We start from the raw sequence: 23,466 nt of genomic DNA on the forward strand, positions 1-23,466 counted from the left end.
GAGGCGTGTGCCTGGGAGCGCAGCCTGGTGTGGTGGGGGCCAGGAGTGGCAGCCTGGCTTGGGGCCGGGAGGGCAATGGCATTGGCTGCCGGGTCATCCCGTCCAGCCCAGCATAAACAGCAACCCCAGCTGCTCCTCACTGCCCAAGCCTTTTGGGGTCCCTTTAGCTGCTGTTGCAGCCTCCAGTGCCACAAACCAGGTGATAAGGCTGGTGTCGCAGAATGTGTCTTGGCACAGGAGGCTGAAGTCGCAGAAAGACCTGTTGGAGAGCCAGAAGTGTGTTCGGGTGGCCTCTGTGGCAAAGGGGCAGGAGGACGTTTCTGTCCCCGCGGTTCCCAACAGTTACTCCCAGGCCATGGCTGGCTCTTCCTCCAGCTGGGTTGAGGCAGCTATTTGTGGGTTTGCGGCATTTGATGGGTTGATGGTGTGACTTACATTTAAAAGCAAGACAGCACCGCAAAGGAAAGCTTTTTTTTTTTGCAAGGTGGTGGAGTAGGCAGAGCCAAGGAGAGTGGTGAGCTGCGGCTAGGTGGGAAACACAGAGGTGGGACCATGCCTTCAGCTTGCTCCCTCTCTCTTTGGAAAATGGGGTTTCAGTCCTGTGACAGCCTGCCCGTCTCGCAGTGTGTGTGAGGGCTGCTGTACGCAGCTGTCAAGCCCATGAAGGTTTTATTACTGTGTGAGACAGGCAATGGAGCAAAAAGAGCAGTGCTGACAGGAGTGACAGTGAACAGTCATGTGGCTCCAGAGGTGAGCTATGTGGGTCACTCACATCCTTTAAACTTCATGGTATTACAGTTTAATACAGATTGCTATCAAACTGTGACTAACTGGGGCCCTTCAGGCTTCCTCCAGCTGAATTTTGCAGACTGCATTTGTTTTCCACTTTAGATACTTTAGATATGTCCTGTGTTCAGAGAACCACCTGTCTAGTGAATATTAATCTCTGTGTTGTGAAAATATAAAACAAACAAAAGAAAGCTCTGGAATTTACCAGCAGGTAATTTTCTTCTCTTCCTCCTCCCGTTTAAACTGGGAAGACTTTGTGCTGTATAATTTTGAATACTTTGATGGAAGAATGCGTTTGTAAAAGCAGTGGGTGGTTGACCTCTGTGATCACTGAGTGCCAGGTAGGTGAGGCTCAGTTTCAACCATAGCAAGTTGATTAGCTCTTTTCTAACATCAAGTGCTGAACAAAGCAGCAGCACTGTCTTCCCTTGATCCCAAAGTGGAAATCTGAGCAAGACTTGAAGCATTGTATTGACCCTCTGAGTAATACACCTGAAGCATCATTTTCTTATGGCTGCCTGGATTTTCACTTCTTTAAAATGACTTGCAACAAGATCATTTCAAAGGGGACATGTAGCTTGCCTAGAATTTGTGGGATTTTCTGATTATATTGCATTAGTTAATAAAAGAAGACCAAATGCTTGTGTTTCTTTGGGATATGAGTGGTACTACTGACTTCCAAAATATTGTCAGTGAGACAAGCCTGAGTGCTCATTAAGGAAACCCTGCAACTTTAGTCTCCAAAAAAGACACAGTAAAATGAGGCCATTCTTATATTTAAGGATTTATAATAATTTGTAAATGTATTTTGGATTAATTTGTCATTCCTTGCTCTGTTACTAGTGCCTGCTCTTGTTTGCCAGAAGTTTTGGGTGTCTTCTGTAATTTATTCTGCAATTTGGAATGTTTTCCATCAATTAAAATCCTTAGAAGATGTCTTTCTGTACTTTATGTATGACTAGCTTGTTAAATAATCCATATTTTTGCTGATCATTGAATTGGCTTTATAAGAGGAGGTGATATACAGTACTATATTGTATTGTAATGCTGACAATGTAAGACAAATGTCAGCTTTTAGCAAGGTAGCTGCCGTCACCTTTAAGCACAGATTTTTTCATTGCCTGTGTGGGACACAGTTATGAAACAGCCACATCCGAACTTTCTCAACGATCACTGTGCTTCCAGAGCAGTGGGTTTTGGAGTGGCCTGTTTTAGGTGGAAGGCTGGATTATGTTTCATGCCACAGAGACTTTTTGTCGTTTCCATCTGGGGAATGGACCAGGAAACCTGTTTGTAACTAATTTGCAATTTTAGCAATGCTTTTGGGGCCTGTTTCAAGGATAAGGCTGAGGAAAATAAAATTGTGGTTCGAGATTTCTTGTGTTTAGCTCATTTACAAAAGGCTGGGCTGTTGGCTGAAGCGTTAAGGTGAGGGCCTCTGTGGCCTTCCCTCTCTAGTGCAGTGCCATGGGCTGTGCAGGGGGACAGGAGAGTCTGCTCAGACCCTCCAGCTGCAAACCAGGGGACCCTCCTTCCATGAGCACCTGCACCCTGCGCTGGGTATGCTCTTGGGGCAGCGCTGTTTGATCTGTTTTTCCAAAATATTACGTGTTCAGAAAAGTAAGCAGAAAGTAGCAGAAAGTCTTAATTGGTTAGTTAATAAACTTAAAAAGTAAAAAGTAATAGATAATAATTAAAGGCCTAGTCTTTCAGACTGGGCTAAGCTTTCTGTCAGCTGGCTAGCTCTGTGCTCCAGGGGTCAAAATGGAGCTGCTTTGACAAGGAGATAATTTTCTATGTAGTATTTCCTGTGTTTTGTTGTCATGACCCCACAGCTATTTGCATTCAGAAATATTCTTCCAGTTGTGTTGCATGGTGTACTCTGAGATCAGAAGCAACGCGTTGGAAAGCCCATCACAGTCAGGTAAAGTCATTACAGGTTTTTCTTTTATTGACTAAGTTTGCGATCAGAATATTGGAAACATTTTTATAAGCCTTCAGTGTAAAGCCCTGATCCAGGAAAGCATTTAGCTTTTAAGTGCAGTTTATTAAATGTGAAAGAAAATGCCACAGCATGCTGTTGGTTAAAGACTGAATTTATATATTACAGAGAAGCTGACACACTCTATTTGTGCTAAGGAAAATAATCTAAAATCTTTCTTCAGTATGACTGAAGATTTTTAACAAGTTCCAGTATCCCCCTCTGACTTGGGTCTGCTGGCACAGGTGACTTCTGTTCTGTTAGTGTAGGTAGTGTATCTGTGAAGATCTGAGAATATGTTTACAGTGGATGTGTTTGAATTACTAGGAAATAATCACAGAAATTCTGCTGTGACCTGAAAAGATATGTTATCTTTAAAAGGGGAAAATAGAGAAACTTTTCAGTGCTATTGAATTTGCAGTCTGCTTTCAGAGGCAGTTTCAGATTAACTGATCATTGTCTTATAATTGGACATGGTGAACAACAGTGGAAGCATTCAAATGAAATTATTTGCACAGTATTTTTGTAAGTCTTTTTGAAATGTAGTGATGAAAATTTTCTTGCAAAGTCAATTACTTGTAATGCAGTATTTCCACAGATGTGCAGAGTCCTGAACACTTGGGCAAATGAGTAGGTAAGAAAGACTGGAAAAGCAAAAGATGCTAGTTAATAACAGATGTACTGGTATACTGTAGCGATGGAGGTGAGGGGAACCACAGCCTGTCTGTGTTACAAAGCCAGGCTGTTGTCCTCTGACAGCGTAGCCTGAACACAAGGAAATTCTAGAAGACCTGTGGGTTTGTTGAAAACCTCTCAGTGAGTTCATGTTTTATTGCACATGACCCTGGAGTTTTATAATGCACTTCTGCCTTACGTGGATCCAAAGCAGTGTTCTTTGTTACAATCAGTTGTTATATTACTTCATACCATATGCATGCATGTAATGGATGCTGAACCAGAAAGTTCCTGCCCTGAAAAGCTTATGCAAGACAGCCTGTTAAGTTGGAAATCTCTTTAATGCTGGCAGTAATTTACCAGTTGCCATGGGATGCAGAAATACTGCTGAAGCCCTGTTTTTCACTTAAGAATTATGCATGAAATGATGTCCACCTTAGCTTTTATAGCTCAGGAAGAGTTCCCAGGGGTAGGAGTTCAAGAGATACCAATGTGCTTAAGGCTGAGCTTTGGTGAAATAATCTCGAGTGTTAGCTTACAAGAACTCTGGCTGCATTTCAGGTATCTTGCTCTATTTGTAGTTAATTTTTAAAAGGGTTTAAGATATTTTAGGACACTGTGCAGAACACAGAGGCTGGATTCTTGCAGTGGCTGTAATAAGGGGAAATTCTTTCCCTCCCCTTACTGTGTATTTGGATAAGGGCTGGTCACACACTGCCCTGCACTGACTTCTCACAGATATGCTTTCACCTGAAAATGCTGTCTCCCTCCTTCCCAGGCACTGAAAATCAGTTGTGGATCTTTTGTGTATTTCTAATTCTTGCCATCAGCAGTAAAGGTTCTTTATAGGTGCTGTGTAAGTATAGTGGAGTCCTGAGGCAAATCTATTAGCCCCAGGATTATCTGTTGCTATTTAATGAATATTCGCTTTCATCTAATCGTTTTGAGGGTAACAAATAATTTAACTGGAAAAAGAGTTATATGGTATGTAACTATACTTTTTTTTTTTCCTGAGATTCTGCCAAACCTGCTCAGCAATGCAAACATATTGGCTCTAATAGTTAAGACCTTTAGGAAAACCCAAATTATTGGGAAGTGACATAGAAAAGTCATTGTATGTAGTGGATTCACTAGACACACAATGTGTGCAGAGCTGAGGTATGGTGCTTGGCAGCACTTTTCAGCTCTTGAAGTAGTGTTTTGGCTAAGATACGAGTCAGAAATTATTGCTTTCTGTTTTTGTTGCAGTTTCAATAAACAACTTATAACTTGATTTTTCTAGCATGACTCTACTTTGCCTAAATGAACTAGCCTGTTATTTAAACTGGCTAGTTATATGATTTCTCATTATCTGCCCCTGTCTGGATCCACAGTGTGTCATTAAAGGCAGTTGCTGCTGTTTTGTCCAATGGAGGGTTATATTTCAATAATGAATGAAATTTATTCTGACAGAGATGTGTGCCTTTTAATTTCCTTTTGCAGGGAATTGAACAGTGTCCAGAGCAGCATGCTGTTGTGTTAGAAAATCTGTGCGTCTGTGCCTTTCACACCAAAGGGGACATAAGTACAGCTAATGGTAGGAAAAATTTGTTGTTCAGAATTGGCAGTGTAACCTAGTTTTCCTGAATTTGGTACTCAACCAATGAATAGTGTTTATTGTCTGGTCTTGAAGGGGGATGAATGTTTCTTGCAGATCTTCATTTAGTAAAGCTCATTCCAAAGCAGGACAAATGCACATTAGCCTCTATTTATCAGTGTTTAATTGGTGCAGCGCATCTAAAGGCTTTGACTCTGGCAAGTCTTTTACGAGGGGTGGGATGGGTTGGGGCAGAAAAAAGCAGCAGCAAAAAGTGAAGCGTTCACCCATTTGCGCTGGATAGGTGGGTGCTGAAATCAGTGGGGGCACCAGCACAGCAGGTGATTGCAGGGCCACGTCACCCTGTCCTCTGAGAGAGGTGAGCCAGGCACTGTGTACCTGCTCGGTGACCCTGGTGGGACAGCGGCACGGTCACTCGCTTTGCTGATGGCACCCCTGGATTTTGGAGGACAGATTACCTCTGTGCTAAGCTGGGGTTTTAGGTTTTGTCTGCTTTCACTCCCCGTCAGCAAGAATTTGAAAGAAATGAGTGGTGCAGGTGTTTCTCTAAATTTTATTCTGTGATTTCTTTCTTTACTTCTGGAAACCTTACTTTTTGTACATTACTGTCTCTGTTTAGCCCGCATCTGGGGCTAAACAATAAGCAGTTGTTCTATCACCCAATGTCCCTTCCCCAACTGCAAAAGGGAATTGGGAAAAGGAGGGAGACTCATGGCTTAAAATTTAAACAGATTTAATAAAATAAGGAAACCAGTATCAATGCTAATACAAAACACACAAAATTATACTTAGCCTGCAGAGTGGTGACAAGTTGCTCCAGGGATAGCAATCGTTGAGAAGAAGGAGAAAAAGGGAGGGGAAAAGAGAGCAGAGCAAAAAGTGCCCCTTAATTCCCCTGCAAGGTTTCCCATTTATAGTGAACATTTAATGTTACAGAATACACCTGTGGGCCAGCCTGGATTTAACTGCTAATGGCCTTGATCACCGTACCATGGCTGGTCACAGACTGAAACAAAACCTAACAGAAACTTGATTCTATAAATTTTATCCCCACGAAACCAGGACAATTACTTATGTTTGACCAAATTTGACCTGACAGTATCCCTTTAATACCGTATTATGCAAGGATTTCAGACATTAAAGATATTGGAGAAGTGATTAAAAGCAGTTTTCTAAAAAACTACTCATGTGCCTTAAACTTCAGCGCCAAACTCTTGCCACTCCTTTGACTAAATCAGTCTAGAAATCTCCAAAGCCTCTTCTGTGGTAGGGAAGTATAAGCAGCAATCCTAATCCTCAGACTGGCGAGAAATGAGAAGGCAAAACTCCCAAATAAAGGTCTCAGGATTTTCTGGAAGGAAAACTGGAAAGAAAATTGCAATATAAACTTGGCTTCAGGTCTTCTGTATATCAGAACAGAAATTTGCCAGTCAGAAGGAACATGTAGGTGTATTTTTGTCTCATTTACAGTTTGATGGTAGAAAGGGTATGGGCTGATGCTGGCTGAGGTACCTTACTGTAGTGACAGGAGGAATTTTAATTTGTTGTTGAAGTTTAATTAAATGACGACAGTTTTGAAATGTTAGCCAGAGTTTTATGAAAGGAGATATACATGTTATAGAGGTCTTTTACAAAGCTAGGAACCAAGAGCAAACACACAGCAGTTCAGAAAGTCTCCCCTTTTTATTTTCTCTTGTCCAACCCTGAAGTCATGGATGACTGTAAAAAGCATGAAGGTTTAAAACCCTTTTCAAGATTATACAATTGGCTTAGAAAGCTAAGTAAAGCCTTAGATAAAGAAATTAATGTTATTGTTATGGTGTAAATTTTACATACTAAGTGAAGATTTCATCTTATATAAAATTAAGAATAATGGTAAATGTGTTGCATCTCACATTGTTTCACTTTTGAAATTTGTGCTTCACAAGATGAAATACAGTCTCGTATTTTATTTTTTCCTATGGTTGATTGGAATTTCAATATATATATTTTTAAGTAGTACCATCTGTTCAGGAACTTCATTAAAGAAAAAAATGGTGGACTTTGCAAATGATGGTTTTTTGCTATATTTACATGTTTATCATTCGAGATGAAAACAAATGTTAAAGTTACGGGCTTCATCAGGGTCATATGCAGATGATATGCTATCTAAGTACCGCTTTTTTAAATGTAAAAATTACAGGAAGCAAGGAGGTGAAAGAACACAGCATAGGCAACACTCTGGCAAACTCTTTATGTAAATAAGCAAAGATTAATGTTGAAATATCTGAATGGGAAGGTACTATGTTTCTTTGCACGTCAGGGTGAAAACTCCCGGGATTGTATCAATTGCACTTTGAAATGTTGTTTTCAGTCCTGTTTACTGAGAATCCCGAAGTGGAGTTAACAGAGATGAGTGTTGTGCTAGTGAGTCTCTGTGCCACTGGGTGAGATGCATCCTCAGTGCTTCGAGATTCAAAGGTCAAATAAATTTCATAGTGATCTTGTTCATCTGAAATAAATGGGAATTTTGTCAATGACCTCTATAGCAGCAATGTCAGAATAACGGCACGTGATCTGAAGCTATAGGGCTTTTTTTTTCCATTGGCTTTGTTGGACCTTAAGCCTGAATTGTTGTGACTAGAGTAGCCCAAACAGCTGTTGCGTGTGGTGATCGCTGCCCTTACTGCCTCAGTTGCAGAAAAACACAGGTTCTTTTGGACCACATTGAAAAAGGATACACAAAACATCCAGGATTTTAAGCATTGATATTTTTGTCATAACCCCCAACTGCCCTCCAAAATCTAAAAAAAGAGATTTTTTTAAAACTGGGTATGTTTTTTTAGGAGGCAGCTTAGATGTTCAAAAAGCTGATAGTAGAGAGGAAGCCTTTTAATCTCCCATATTAGATGTTGTAACTTCAATTTACACAGTGTATTGCCATCCCTGAGGACTTTTAAGTTATATTTTGATTTGAAATAACCACACCAAACAGCTGTTGTGTACCAGATGACCTCTCCCCTCTTTAAAATTGTTGATTTGTATTTTAACTTGTATCATGTAACTTGATAATGAGGAACACTGAACTTTGGAGATAAAAACTTCTTTGATACCCCTTTTCCATTCACATATGGATTAGCTGAGCGCCAGTGCCTTGCTCAGCTGGCAGCATATTTTGCTGTTGGTGCCTAGGCTGATGCAATGCTTCCCTGTTACACTGGACTGTGTATCTATGTCCAATGCTGGCCTTCACACCTGGAAAGATACTCAGATAACGCTTGATTTCCAAAATATGTCATGCTGGAGGTAAAGTAGCTCAAAGGAAGCTACCTGAGACTGTGTGGTGCCAACAGCTTGCTCAAAATTACTTTGAACTCCTGGTGCTCTTACTAAATTAAAGTGACAGCAGTTGGGTGTTGTTCTTCTCTCACAAGGCTGAGCATGTTGCTTCAGCAAGTGCTGTAAGGCTTGCCAACCTCTTAGACATTCTGTCACACCCATTCCTGTTAATGAAATGTTTAGTAAAGTTCATTCTTATCCAAGGCAACCCATAACGTAAAAGGATTTTTTTGTTCACTAGTTCTGGTTGAAAACCAATTACCAGAAATAGTAATGGGTTTCAGAAAAATCAGAGTTCCAGGATATTGTAATATTACAAACATTTCACTGTTTTGCTTGGTAGCTCAAACAACTAGAATAAAGTGGTTTAGGAAGCATGAAGCAATACTGATTGCTAACAAAAGGTTTTTCAGGGCGATGTGTATCTGCCCTCAGGTAATGAAATTTTCTTCACTGTTTCCAAGGTTTTTCTCTGGATTTAATTTTTGCACCTTGTCTTCGGTAGGTTTCTTTCTAAAATAATTAATTTTCTTGCATGCCTGTGCTCTGTCCAGCCCTGAGGATCTTCCATGCTCTTACTCCTTCATTCCAAGCTCAACCAGACACAATTCAATTAATTGCTCCCAGGAGAATGTGCATACACACCAATACGAGCAAACTGCTTTTTAATGATCTCCTTCATCGTTGTCAGTGGGGGTCTGTTTCAGAGTACTTTAAAACCAAAGGTAGGACTTCCGTTAGTCTTGGAGGAAGCTGGGTCCTCACCTGCAGACAAGCCGATAGTTCACCCAGGTAGCTCATGGCCCTCCATAACTGCGTGACTGACTGGGAGATTATGCAGGGTATTTAGGGATGTGAAGCTGAAGTAAAAAAAACCTCAAACAGGCCTCCTTTATTAAGGATCATAATTCCATTCAGGAGATAAAAGAGAGGTATTCTCTTTTAAAAGAATTATTGCTGAACTCCATCCATAAAATGCTTCCAGCAGTACTTTTAATAAGTTGAATTACTGGCATTCTCATGAATTTAATTCTTTTCTAAGTCATTGTATGAAAGGCACATTTTACAAACAAGTATGGAGACAAGTACTTAAACTGTAAGTATTTTTACAGGGTAGACATTTTGCAGAGGAACAATAGTTTTTAAACACGAGGAGTGAATAAGGAGTCAGTGTTTATTATTTGATTACTGTTTGCTTTGTATACTTAATCATAAACCGGGACCCTGCTGTGCCCTGTCCTAGAGAGCTTGCTGTCTATGTATAAGGTAGACAACAGAAAGACAGAGTGAGATGAACATGAAAAACAATGAGATGAAAATGGTTGGTATATTTGTGTTTACTTTTTATGATAAAATATCTGTCCATTGCATGTTTCATTGTGGGATTAGTTCCCTTTGATGACAAGAAAAAATAATTCGCTTGCAGTGTTTACTAAATTCAGTTCCAGAGATTTCAAAGTTCAACATCCAAAAACTATCAATCATTCCTGTCAGGGAATTTGATCCTGATAGACCTGAAGTGAAGGAGGTTCAAAGAGTCCCAGTGAGATTCTTTGAAAAAAAATCTGTGTACCACAGTGACTGTTCAGTTTACTCAACTGCAACAGGCTTCATGGAGACAGTTTTCACAGTGTCCCAGGAGGCCAGTGGAAAAAACCCACCTGACATACGCTCTAAGTGCCAGGTCTGGTCTTTGGTCCCTGTTTTTGCATTTCGCTGTAGTCCTAGTTCAGCAAACATATAACCAGAAAGAATCTATTCTTAACTCTGTTACGAATAATAAAAGCAGGAATCAACCGTCTCTTTCAGGTAAAAAGAAAATATTGCCTTTTTTGACACAGAATCACAGAATGGTTAAGGGTTGGAAGGAACCTCTGGAGATCATCTAGTCCAACCCCCTGCCAAAGCAGGTTCACCTAGAGCACGTTGCACAGGGTCGCGTCCAGGCTGGTTTTGAATGTCTCCAGAGAAGGAGACTCCACAACCTCCCTGGGCAGTCTGTTCCAGTGCTCTGTCACCCTCAAAGTAAAGAAGTTCCTCCTCATATTCAGATGGAACTTCCCATGTTTCAGCTTGTGCCCATTGCCCCTTGTCCATTGTCCACAACTTTAGTAAGATTGCCATTTGCTGGTCTTCTGGCAGAAGGGAAGTGCAGTCCTTTAAATGGTTCTGATTCACCGTTATCACTTCCTCTGTTGTACGTGTGTTTGACAGATCCTCTAAATAATTTTCATGTTTATTAGTGAGGGGTGGGAATAAATTTTAATACTAATATTTCTGTGGAGCTGTGTAAAACTTTAGGGGTGAAGGGCTGGGACTGTTCAGAGCTGTAGCTTCAGCTTATAGTATTTGGTTTCATCTAACATCGTGAGGGGAATCATTCTGAGTTATGGGTTATGCATATACTGCCATGTAGATGTTGTAGTGCAATTTTTGGCGTTATGTTCTTAAGTTCAGGAATACAGTTACATTTGAAATGTCTTTTCAGTCTCCCAAATCCTGGATTGAAGAGGTCTTCAATAAAAGAGAATGTGCACACATCATTCCCAGTTCAAAAGATCCTCACAGGTAAAACAATGAATTTCAGTTTCTTTCTGTTACATTTAGAAAGAATCAAAATAATTTTTTATGGGTCTTGTGTGTAGCTTGGATGAAGTTCTTTGCAATTTTGCAATACCTCAGTTGGTGATTGCTAGTGTTTATGGGTTTTCATAGATATTATCACCAGTATGTTTTAAATGAGACCGTTAGTTTGAATTAGAAATTGGGAACAGTTGACCTTCCTAGGCTTCTTAAATGTGTTGCTCTCAGTCCAATAACCAAAACCGTGGTATGGCATCAAATTGAGAGATTGAGTTACATGGAGTTACTGCTGTGCAGGAGCTCTTAATCCTGTACCACCATTTTCTCCCTTCCTTAGAATAATGCCTGCTGCTGATAACAGTCTTCTGAGGTAGAGGTTTCTACTCAGGCTGGCATAGAGTGTGAAAAGAGTAAGGAAAAGATCAAATCCTCAACCTGTGTTTTAGGACCTAAGAAAGCAAACATAATTTGGAATTCCACATTGTGTATCTAGTGGATGGTGTTGCCTAAATAAACTTGGTGATACAACATTCTGAGGATGTAAACTTGTAATTTTGATCATATTGTTTTGAACACATGGATAGTGTAGAGTAGGTAAGATAGATAACACATCTATGAAATGCAGATTTGACATACAGTCTGAGATATAAAACACCAAACAAATCACTGAAGATACCCAGTACATCTTCCACGGGTAAGTGCGGAAGAACACAGCCTTTAATGCTGTTGATGAGAATTTTTTCACATGTGAATGGATATTTTATGAGTACCATTCCAGATGTTTTCTTTTATACAAACATGTATTAATTATCCATCCGTTATCATAGGTGTCCTGCAGGATGCCAGGTGTGCCAGAATTTAATCAGGTAGGAGTGCATAAATATATGTCTATGCTTTTTATAATGACCTAAAGTTAGTGAAGGGCATTCCTGGTCAAGGAAGTAATGACAACAAAAAATAACCTTCCTCTTATAGTATATATTATATTATATCTTCTTATCCTTATAGTATATCGTCTTAGTATTTCTGGAGGTGTGCTGGAGAATGTTTAGCATAAATCTGTGTGTGATAAATTTTCGCCTGGACGCAACCCTGTGCAACATGCTCTAGGTGAACCTACTTTAATAGGGGATTGAACAGAGGTCCCTTCCAACCCTAACCATTCCGTGATTCTGTATGATAACCTTTAATTTAGTTGCAATAGAAAATTTTATCCAAATACTTTGTGTGGGTGAGTTTGTCTTAATCTTCTCCTGAGGAATGAAAGGCAGATGTGTGCCTTTAAATGGGAGACATATGTATCCTGGGTGATATGAGGGAGAGTAAGATGAAAGCAATGGACAACAGTAAGAATTATGGAAAGAGGAAGAACAAAATAAAGGGAGAAGAAAGAGGGTAATAGTAACATCCCTGACGATAGTTTTTGTGAAGATTTTTTCATCTTCTCTGCAGTGGGCATTCTGAGTCCCTGCTTTTGGGAAGGCAAGCAACAAAAATTACATCGCTTTGGTGCTTTTAACTTGTGCGTGGCTTTTTCAGACAGCTAGTATTTTGTGGCTTGTATTAATTAGTTGTTTTCAATCCAATATTTGTTGTTCAGCTGGTGTTCCTAAACAGGTTTCAATACTGTATGTTTATGATAATAAATTATCATTGTTGCAAGAAAAATTTTAACTTTCCTTGACTTTTTTTTTTTGTGTTAAAGGCCTCTGAAGGCTGAAGCAACAGAAAACAATGAGTTTCCGATAACTGACAACGAGCTAGATGGTGCTAACTAGTCCTGTCACCTGCATGAGCATGATTATTTGCTTTTTCATTATGTTTCACATTTTATTTTGCTTCTAAGATTTATGTGAAACAAGAGTCACATTTTCCAAAAAGCAAATAAGTTTCTCCTTGAAATCAGGTCATTGTAAAGGGCTGACATACAGAATTGTGTTGGCCTTGTAAGGCCAATGATCTGTGTGGCATCTGTTCAGAAAGGGAAAACTCCATCTGAGGGAATGGTCACGCATTTATTTTGCTTTAGAGCAGAAGAATAGAGATTCAAAGACTTTTGCAGGTGTTCTGGAAGTAGAAATGCATGGAGGATTTTAATGCTTCCTGCTAACCTTCAGATACCCAGGTAGATATCTAAGCTGAAGTTAATTTGTGCTTCAGAACATGGTGGTTTAATCTCATCTAAATCAAGACTACAGCAGGTCTACAGTCCTCCCCCTCTCCCCCGTAGAGTGACCATGTTGTTATTTGGTCTGGGAAGATCATTGGTATGAAAATTAACCTGGGGGAGTGGAAAACCAAACCAAGATTTACTTTCCACCAAATCAGCCTCCTAATCAAACAGAGTTTAGCTGCATGAATGTGAATACTACAGTGGGAGAGGGAGGAAGAGAAACTGGAAATATTCACTCCATGGGGTGGATTTGGTTTTTTCTTTCACCTTTCTTTGTAAAGACATCCTGTACCTTTGTGGTTTTTTTATCTTGTAGTTGTTTCTTTCACTTTTCGTTGAGCATTTTCACGCTGTTTAAATTCATTTGAATCCTATTTGCCAGTCTGTCTATATATGTGCAGGTGTCTGATGTTCATTTAAGTCAGCCATTATCTTGCAAGTACATTTTCTGCAATGTTAACTGTTCTTGTCTTCTTGTATATCTTAAGGTGTACACAGCGCTTTGTTCTCAGAGAATTTTTCTGTTCCTAATAAGGGGAAATAATTTTCACATGAGTGTTATAACTGATTATATTGTATTTATTAGATCAGCAATGAAACAGGTTTTGGGCCTTCTGAGATCTGTAATTTTCCACAACAGTCCAAAAGTAATGTGAATGTACTTGATGCCTAATATAATTTGACCTAATATTGTAGACAAATGAAATCTGTTAATGATTGCTTACTGACAGAGAAATTCCAAGGTTTGCAAGCAATTTATGAGTGGGTTATGCAACTATTTGGTAATACTAAGTAGAATAACTCTGTTTAGTAGTTGTTAGTCAAATTTTAGTAACTTACTGGCACCTTTGTCCATGCTTCCCTTGTGTGTTGAAATGGCCTCTTATCTACTCTTCAGTGCAGTGCTCACAAACACACCCTGTACAGCACCTAGACTGATCTCATTGCATGAATATTCAGGAATGTGGTGCTGCACTTCTGCATCCTTACACACCTGATATGTTCTTACAAATTGTCTTTATATCTGACCTTTTAGGCATACTTTTTGACAGAGTCTCTAAAATGCTGCCTGCTAGGGCACCGGATTTTGTAATCTGGCTACTGCAGTTACTTTTACCTCAGTGTCGACTCTCCAGGTTTCCCCTTGTTGCTCAAAGTGTGACTCTTCCAGGAGTCTGCTTTTGTCCCTCCTTCACCAGTAGCTTAGTGAGCCTTTGAGGCAAAGCAGGTAAAGTCATTGCAAAGACTCTTTCAATTAAGGCATATGATATATTCGTAGGATCACAGGATAATGCACACTGGGAGGGACCTGGCGAGGTCTCCAGTCTCAGACCCTGCCCAGAGCAGGCTCAGTGTGGGGGTCAGACCGGGCTGCTCAGGGCTTCACCCAGTCAGGGTGTGAAACCCTGAAGGCCAGAGAAAACCCACCTTCCCCAGGCCCTGGGTCCACCGCTGGGCTGTCCTTCTGGGGAAAAGGCTTACCCTTGTCTCCAGCCTCAGCCTCCCATGTTTCAGGTTGTGTTGCTGCCTCTCGCCGTCCTGCTACACACCACTGTGAAGAGCTCGGCTGCATCTCCTTCATCCCTTCCCATGAGTGCCAGGGATGCTGTTGGATGCCTCGGAAACCACCCCTCCTCCCAGCTGCACCATCCCTGGTCCTGCAACCTTTTCTCGGAGGGCAAGGGCTCCAGCCCCACCATCTGTCACCAGGATGTTCACTCTCCCCTGAAGTCCCTCCAGTTTGCTGGTGTCTCTTCTGTGTTGAGGACCCAAATTGGACGTGGTACCCAGACAGAGCCTGACAAGCACCAAGGAGAGGGCACAGTCCTCCCCTGGCTCTCAGGCCATGTCCTGCCCTCCCCTGGCTCTCAGGCCGTGTCCTACCCTCCCCTGGCTCTCAGGCCATGTCCTGCTCACACCACCTCAGGCACCGCTGGCCCTCATTGCTACCTGGGCACGTGGGTGCCCCGCCTCATCTCGCTGACTACCAGCGCCCAGGGCCATGCCCCAGAGCTGCCCACTCCCCAGGGCTGCCTGTGCCCTCCACCCGCTCCCCCAGGTCACTGGTGGAGATGCTGAACAGGACAAGCCCTGCACAGACCCTGCAGGACCCCGCTTGATACTGGCCTCCAGGCAGCATCCAACTCATCACCACCATCCTGTGAGCCCGCCACCCAACCAGGTCCTTACCTGCCAATGTGTCCTCCCTCCCAGACTGTGATGTCCCAGCCCAGATACAAGGATACTGGGGGAGACAGTGCCGAAAGCCTGGCTAGAGAAGCAGTAGGTGGCATCTTGTCGCAGAAGGCAGTCAGGTGGGTCAGACATGTTTTACCCTTGGTAAATCCTTGCCAACTGCTCCCCATCACTGTCTTCTCCCTGCTGTGCCCAGATGTGGGCTCCAGGAGGTCTTGCTCCTTGATTTTACCTGGGACTGATGGGAGGCCAGTCAGCCTGTGGTTCCTCAGGTTGGCTTTTGCCCTTTTTTTGAAGCTAGGTGTGACATTTGCCTTTCTCCAGTTGTTGGCGACCTCCTTGATCTCCACGACCTTTGAAAGATGATAGAGAGCAGCTGCACAAGGACATCAGCCACCTCCCTCAGCACCCTGGAATGTAGCCTGACAGGTCCCAGGGATATGTGTGGATCAAGTGCTCCTGAACGATCCCGACTCTGACCATCATCCCCAGCTGGCAGCTCCTCTCCTCCTTGAGCCCTGTCACTATGCACACAGCACAAAACTTAACAGAAAAAACCCCGAACAGCTCTGTGTAATGTTCTGCGTCAGTTTCTTCAGCCTTCCTGAGAGCCTCTTAGTCCTGGCTTTTGACCTCCCAGGTAGCTCAGGAGTCCGTAGCACCTTGTCCTCTCCTGCTAGTTGGCTAGAGAGAGTAATCATGCCAGCTTGGAGCAGAGCATGAGCAATTTGGGAAATACCAGTCCTTTTGAGTTCATACCTCTTGCTATGGTAATCTCTGAGGTAAAAGCAGCTGCATGTACCCTGCACACCTGTGTGTTAGGTCTATGGGCAGTTCCTCCACTGCCTGCTCAGTATAACTGAGCTGTTCTGAGTGCAGCTTACCACTAGGTGCATTTACATGTAAACGTTAAGTATGTAGTGCAAATTATGTTAATTACTAATATAGTTCAGTGTTCATTGGGCCTCTCACTTTCAAGGTTACTACACTGATTTGTCTTGTCAGATGCTTAGTTCCTTTTTGTAGGATCTCAGCTTTGAAAAGGCAGGTTGCTCTGGCTCTTGCTGCTCTAGGAGGGGCTGCTGATGTGACCCTGTACCTACCATCTGAGAGGTAGTCATTCTGTGTTCATATTTGGATGATGGGCTGAAATTAATTCAGATTTTAGAAAATGTAATCCATTGATGGTGAGCCTGATTGCTTTTCAATTATGTCCTTCCAAGCACTGGTATTTGCTGAGTCAGATGATGTAATGTGGTATCTAAGTGAGCAATGTAAGGTAACGTAGTATTTAGCTGGGATTGCTATTAGTTCTCTGTCTTTCAGAATGACTCCTGAATGAAAGGTCTTGTTATTGCGAGACCGCTCTAGGAGCAGTACAGTGACCATAAGGTAATTTCAGGACCAAAGAACAACAGGGTATCTATGTTTTTTCTCATCTTTCATCTAAAGATAATTTTTTCCTGATGTTTGCCGTCTCTTACCCTAGAGTCCCCCCCAAAAAAGCAAGCAGAAAAAAATAGAGCAAGGAGGCTAATAGCTCAGCTGTAGAGAAATTTGTCCTCTGAAGACCAATAGTAAAATCAAAACTCTCTCTTTCTCTGGTCCTTCCTTTGAGGTATGCAGGGAGAGTCTTAAACAAGTACAGTCATTGGCCTCGTGCTCTTTGTGGGCAGATTTTATCCAAGTCTGCTTGCCTTGTGCTGTCTGCTTTGCAGCTACATTGTTCTGAAACACTTTTGGTTTAGATTTGTCTCTGTAGCAGCTCTGAGTGTGGATTCTGAGTCCACATGTTATTTGACAGCACAATGTCAGGAACGATCTTCTGTCTGTGTTGATCCTTCATAGTCTTCTGAAATAGTAATTTAATTGTATATCTGTAAGTGACTTAGTGTTACTGGCTTATTCTTCAAGTTCCAGCTTGGATACTTTTTGTTTAGTTCGTGCGCCTTGACCTGCTTGTCTTGGTTTGCCTATCAGGGGGCAAAATTACAACAGGTTTTGCTTTTCCAGTCATCAAAATGAGGTCCCTGGATCAATAGTTTGTTTCAGCAGCTCTTGTGCCCCCTCTGCTAATACTTGTTTTCTTTTTCTGCCACCACCACAGTGCAGATGGTTGTGGAGTCCTGCAGTGAGCCACACCGGGCAATACTTCTGGTTAGAGTAACTTGACGAAAAAAACCCCTCTGTGAAGCTTTTTTCCTCTTTGTTTTTTCCAGGATTCAGTGGTGAGCCCATGCCTGACTTCTTTCTGGCAAGTCCCTGGCTTTCTGTAATATCCTACTATTTGTCTCAGTTAGGGAAAAGGTGCAGGTGGCCTAGGTTAGCTAATTCATGTTGAATTAGCTTGACAAAAATTTGGGCATTTTTGGCAGTCCCTATTGCCTTCTGACTTCTAGCTAACCATCACCATACATGTGACAAAGATTTCAAGTCTTTTCTGCAGTGCTAGGCTTCTACGACTTTTTATTTCTCCACTGAATAAGATTGTTTAACTGAGTTATTAATTCCCCAAGAGTGTGGGAGGCTTCCTTCTCCAGTCTGCTTTTGCAGAGCATCGAATCAATCAAATGTAATTTGCCTGTGTTGAAAAACTGGAGTGCAAACATAATTTCATGGTTTCTGGGTATTAAAAAATGCCTTTCTAAAGCAGTTCACTTCCTTAACTTGCTTAGGGTTGTTTTGGGGTTTGTTTTTGTTTGTTTGTTATTTTTAATCTATTTCTCTTTCACCAGTTAGTTCTCACTCATCTCCACAGAAAATTCTGTTTCTGAATGTACCTCTTCAGGATTTTGCAGATGTTGTTTGCATCCAACCTACCCTTAGATCCACAAGTAATACATCTGAGTCCCAAGGGAGTCATTGAGTTTGGGTTGTTGGAAGCTGTTTGGTATCTTAAAAGACTAAAAGGGAAGAATTTATCTCCCTTTCCCAGGGTATATTAATTTCTGTAATGTCTAAAGGAAAACTAGGCTGTCAGCTGTCACTATAAATTACATTGAAGTTAATCCTGTAGAAGAGACTGGAGCCTGTCGAAGCCAGTATTATAGTAATACTGATTGAATTTGGAATCTGGGTTATTCATCCAGCTGCAAACCTTTAATACTAACTGAGCTTCTGCTAAATTTCCCTTAACGTTGCACTTCAGTGCATTTATTTTGTATATTCACTTTGCTGGCACTCAAGGTTTCGTATAGAGGTCACCCTGACGTTCTCTCTAGACTGAGGGTTGCTCCTCTCCTCCTGGTTAATGACTGTAAGTCCTAGATCTTTCTTCAGTACCTAGAATAACCTGTGGTAATAACCATAGCAAACCTTGGTGTCCTAAGATACTGTTCTGAAATCTCACATACAAGACCAGTAAATCTGAGCTGCATTGCTTGGGTTGGAATTGCTATATGGGACTCTCGAACTGTGTTTACAGAGTCACACGGAATTACAGTGTGGTTTGGGTTGGAAGGGACGTTTGAAGATCAACTGTTATTAGTGTTCCTCAGGTAAAGAGCAAGTTCTGTATCCAACAAAACATATTTATGATTTAATTCAATGTCGTTTTGCCATTGTTGAGATTTTTTTCAGCTGAGTTAATTTTTATTGTATTCCGTGTCAGCAAGCTACAATATCCTTCTTTGTAGAAAAACTATTTGGGCTATTCTGATGAAGAACCTAGAGTTGCATGCAAGTGTGTTTGATATAAAATAATTTATTTATTTTTAATGTGAGATGTTGCTGTGGACGGCTGATTGGAGATCACCCAGGAGTAGACTGTAGCTGGCCTGTTTGTCAGGCTGCCCCACAGAGACATGATGGAGAATGGTCTGTGCAAAAACACACAAAGACAAGTCCAACAGATGCGTTTGGTACAATCAATTTTCAAGATGGAGATCACACTTACCATGCTAAGGTAATAGATGCTAGGTTTATATGTCCAACTTCTTTTTATAATTTCAGCGTAAGAAAGACAAAAAGTGGTTTTGGGTGAATATCAGATTGTTTGTCTTAAGAGAGCAGGAGAATCTAAAAGTAAGTCAGGTTAGAGTGTGTGTATGATATTTTTATGTTGAACTTCTCCACGATTAAGCATAGTCTGTCTTGCTGTCTGTATTGCTCACTGATGTATTTTTGTGCTTTCATGTTAGTGGTATTGTGAAAAGTTCTAATTCTGCATGTAAACTTTAATACATTAATACTGAGAACTTTGTAAGATGTTGCAGTTTCCTCTCTTGGAGTATGTAAAGGATGTTTATTTTACCCATTATTATTTTTTCCAGTATATTAGACTCTCTTATGATAGCAACTTGGATCAGCTTTTGCACCTGATGGTTAAAGAATGGCAGATGGAATTGCCAAAGCTAGTGGTCTCGGTTCATGGAGGCATTCAAAATTTCAAGCTTCCCTCAAAGGTCAAGCAGGTTTTCAGCAAAGGATTGGTGAAGGCTGCTGAGACTACAGGAGCATGGATAATTACAGAAGGCATCAACAGCGGTAGTGAAATTATTTTTCTTTGTTTCAGTCTTGCTCCGGTGTTCTTTCTCTGCATACAAGCATATACATTTAGGACAAATCTAATTAAATTGTTTGATAATTTGTGATATTTTAGCACAAAATGAAGCTTTTTTTAAAAGGAATAATGCATAATTCAAAGAGTGACATCATATTCCTCTGCTGTTGACAGGCATTCTGAATATTTTTAATATAGTTTTTTTTCTGAAAGAGTAGAGTATTCTTCATGTAGTAAGAAACACTGATAGTAGATAACCAGAACTTATTTGCAGTCAATTTTATCTGCTTCGTTAAAATATTTAGGTTCTGAGGACTGTGATAGGTGTCTTTGAAACAGTTTTCAAATCTAAATTTAACTTACCTTTTACAATTAAGAGAGTTTTGAATTATGGTAATCCATTAATTAGCCTATTAGTATCTGAAACTGCCTGTAGAGTACTCTCAAAAACTGAAGGGGTCAGTAAGCCACGAACTGAAACAGTTATACTTCTTTAGCTTTTATTCAATCCCGTGACCTTACAGGAGAACTGTTCTGTGCATTTATGGAAATAAGAAAGTTTTTATGGGGGTAAAAAGCGCCATTAGTAATATATATGAGTATTATTAATTACAAATAAGTGTTGAGTTTGAAGCACTGGTGCATTACGTCTGAGCCTTACAATTCCTGCAGTGCACGTCAAATATACAAGTGGGGTGGGATGGTTTGTTTCTGGTTAAAACATAACCACAGAAAAAACTAAATTATGGGAAACCCTTTCATTGGTGTCGTATAGCAGGTCTCTGAATGTAGAAGAATAATGATGATTTAATTATCCATTTAGGAGTGTCCAGGCATGTGGGGGATGCGCTGAAAGGCCGTGCCTCACCACACCTGAGAAAGATCTGTGCTGTTGGGATTCCTCCATGGGGTATCATTGAGAACCGGAGGGATCTCATTGGAAAAGATGTGAGTTGGACACATTTTGATAATAAAAGCCTTCGTGTTCAGGGGATGTTATAGCTCTTTTGCATACTTGATTTTCTGCTTGCTTCATTTCACTGGATTGGTATTTTTTCTCAGTAATAGAGGCTTAGACTTTGCTCAGCAGTAGAATTCTGTGGCATGTTGAGGCACTTCATTTTGCTTTTTGTATGTACTTGAATAGTTTAAAAATATTTCTCTTCTTACAAGAAATTGCCATTCCTTTTTGAAATTTTGTAATTAATTAGGCAGTTCTCTTGTGGTTGCAAATGATGTATTTCTGTATTCATGTGATTCAGAATGAGCAATAAGGTTAATGATGTACACAAATAGGCTATTAATATGCGTTATTTTTAATAAACTGAACTTTATGTGAGTACCAAGGTGAGGGCACAATCTAAATAACTGTCTAAAACCATTGACAAGTAAGGTGAAATCATTCCTGATGAATGATAGCTCACAGATTTTTATGGGAATACACCCAGCAAAAATATGCCACTGTATTTCAACTGTTGCAAAGAAAGGCAGGCAGTGATTCTGCCTAAGGACTGCAAGCCTAATCAGAAATACTTTCTGTGGTATTAATTGTGGTTTTGTTGCTCTCAAGAATCAAATGTTTTCAGTAGAGCAGCAAAAAGCATGATGGAGACTTTCAGAAGATCACAATATGGTGAAGTAATATGTACAAGCGAGGCAACATATTTTGTTGGTTTCTTTCAAGATCTTTTTATTTTGGTTTTCTTAGGTAGTTTGCCTGTACCAGACTCTTGGTAATCCACTCAGCAAGCTAAGTACCCTCAACAGCATGCATTCTCATTTTCTAATGGCAGATGATGGGACAGTAGGCAAGTATGGGAATGAAATGATGCTCAGGAGGAATCTGGAGAAGTACATATCACTTCAAAAAATACACACAAGTGAGTACTGCTGTGGTCAGCTTTATGACAGAAAAACCTATCCTAAAAGCTGTGGAGGTACTTAACATTTGCTGTTACATGTTGTACAACTTCATTTGCCATAGACTTCACTGAGGTTGAAAGTTATTAATTGCACATGTCTTGAACTCTGAATATGAGGAAAATGAAAAGGACAGCTTTTTTATTAAGCATTATGCATTTGTGCTAACTCGCATTTTGGTTTTTTAGTTGTAGAGACATCTAAATGACTCATTGTTTAGTAAGTGTTGAGCATATGCTCACTTTGCAGTCTCTGTATCAGCACTAGATAGTTTCCCAGCATTTTACTAGGAGGAAAAATTGTCACATTCAGTGGAATTTGATTCCTTGTTCCCCTGTTCATTACTTTTATCTTCATCACTCTTCTACATTGCAAGCATGTGACCTCCTCAGGTAGAGAAACAAAGACTGGTTGTGAAAGGAATACCTTCAGCTGATGTTTGTTTGTCGGATTGGATTACTTCCATTGTTTGCCTATACAGTAACTGAGTTATGGTATAGAAGTCATGAACGAAATATTTGATACATAGACAAGTATTTCTTTTTATGCACTAGATTCTATAAACTATTTGTGGAAGTTCACTCTTACCTAGTGATTTAAATCTTGAGGTATGTTAAAAAGACATTAGCAGAGTCATGATGTTGAATCCTTGTTTCCTTTATCTGCTCACATTATAGTATTTACAAACTTACCCAGTTTTTAATGTGTTTATATTTAGAGCTTCTTACTCAGCCTCTTGTATCTTTTCTTACTATGAGTTTTTACAAGTCAGACTTTTGTTGTTTTTCCATTTCTGTTGGATCTTATTTGAAATTTGTTTCTGATTGTTAAAAAAGATGACACTGCTGCTGTAAAACTTGAGAAAATCTGTAAAGAAGTGCCTGATTACTTTTCTATGCATGTAGGTAAACAAATGGATATTGACAACATTTCAAACGGTGTCAACCTCCTTGTGTGTGAGAGCTATCATAAAGGGCAGAGGGATATTCTGAAGGGCGTTTCTTCTTTCCAGTGCTAGGGCCACTTAAAATTTTATCAGGAGCTTTTCATGGTTTTTTGATCTGGTTGCAGAAGTTCTGTGAAAGTCTTAAAAAGTGTAAGTCAAATTAGAGATGGTGGAGGCATGATTTCCTCTCCATTGGACCATGTACCAGACTCCTTCTAGAGTATTTATTTACCAGATGTTCTGATTTTTTTGTGTGACTGAGACCTGTTTGTAACTGGTTAGGTGTGTTTTAAAACAGGAATGGGCCAAGGTGTACCTGTAGTTGGGTTGGTGGTGGAAGGAGGCCCCAATGTGATCCTAATGGCGTGGGAGTACGTGAGGGCCAGTCCAGCTGTCCCTGTGGTGGTCTATGAGGGCACTGGCAGAGCTGCAGATATCCTGGCTTTTACCCACAAACACACAGGTGATACTGGGTGAGTAGTGGCATAATGTTCCACCTGCTTGGTCTGTCGTATTGGGAGGGACCTGAAAATGCCTGTCTCAAAACCACTGAGATAATTTCTAATGCTTCTAGTAATGACACCACCATGGCCTTTTGCTGACTTTTATTTCTGTGAAGTGAGAGCATGGTTTCTTCCTTCTCTGCCTCAAGCTAGTGCTGAAAGAATTATTCTGCCAAATTTACTAAGGCATTTTTCAAGAGGAAAAAGAAACTGAATCTAGCTATTTTGAATTATTCTCCTTTCGGCTGGTAAGAAGTAGCTAAAAATATACTTATTCTTGCTTG

General features: G+C 40.6%; 1 protein-coding gene across 1 annotated transcript in view; it reads left to right on the forward strand.

The window, feature by feature from the left end:
- The first annotated feature begins 10,836 nt into the window (after positions 1-10,836).
- Positions 10,837-23,466, forward strand: part of TRPM6 (transient receptor potential cation channel subfamily M member 6) — a 74,090-nt gene continuing 61,460 nt past the window's right edge. The window contains exons 1-7 of the mRNA XM_068422923.1: positions 10,837-10,928; positions 11,771-11,809; positions 19,036-19,216; positions 19,584-19,797; positions 20,637-20,761; positions 21,522-21,693; positions 22,978-23,152. Coding sequence (XP_068279024.1) covers positions 10,837-10,928; positions 11,771-11,809; positions 19,036-19,216; positions 19,584-19,797; positions 20,637-20,761; positions 21,522-21,693; positions 22,978-23,152 — 998 coding nt within the window. The remainder of the gene's footprint in view (positions 10,929-11,770; positions 11,810-19,035; positions 19,217-19,583; positions 19,798-20,636; positions 20,762-21,521; positions 21,694-22,977; positions 23,153-23,466) is intronic.

The sequence above is a fragment of the Nyctibius grandis genome, chromosome Z (genome assembly GCF_013368605.1).
Source record: "Nyctibius grandis isolate bNycGra1 chromosome Z, bNycGra1.pri, whole genome shotgun sequence".
NCBI classification, from domain to species: Eukaryota; Metazoa; Chordata; class Aves; order Nyctibiiformes; family Nyctibiidae; genus Nyctibius; species Nyctibius grandis.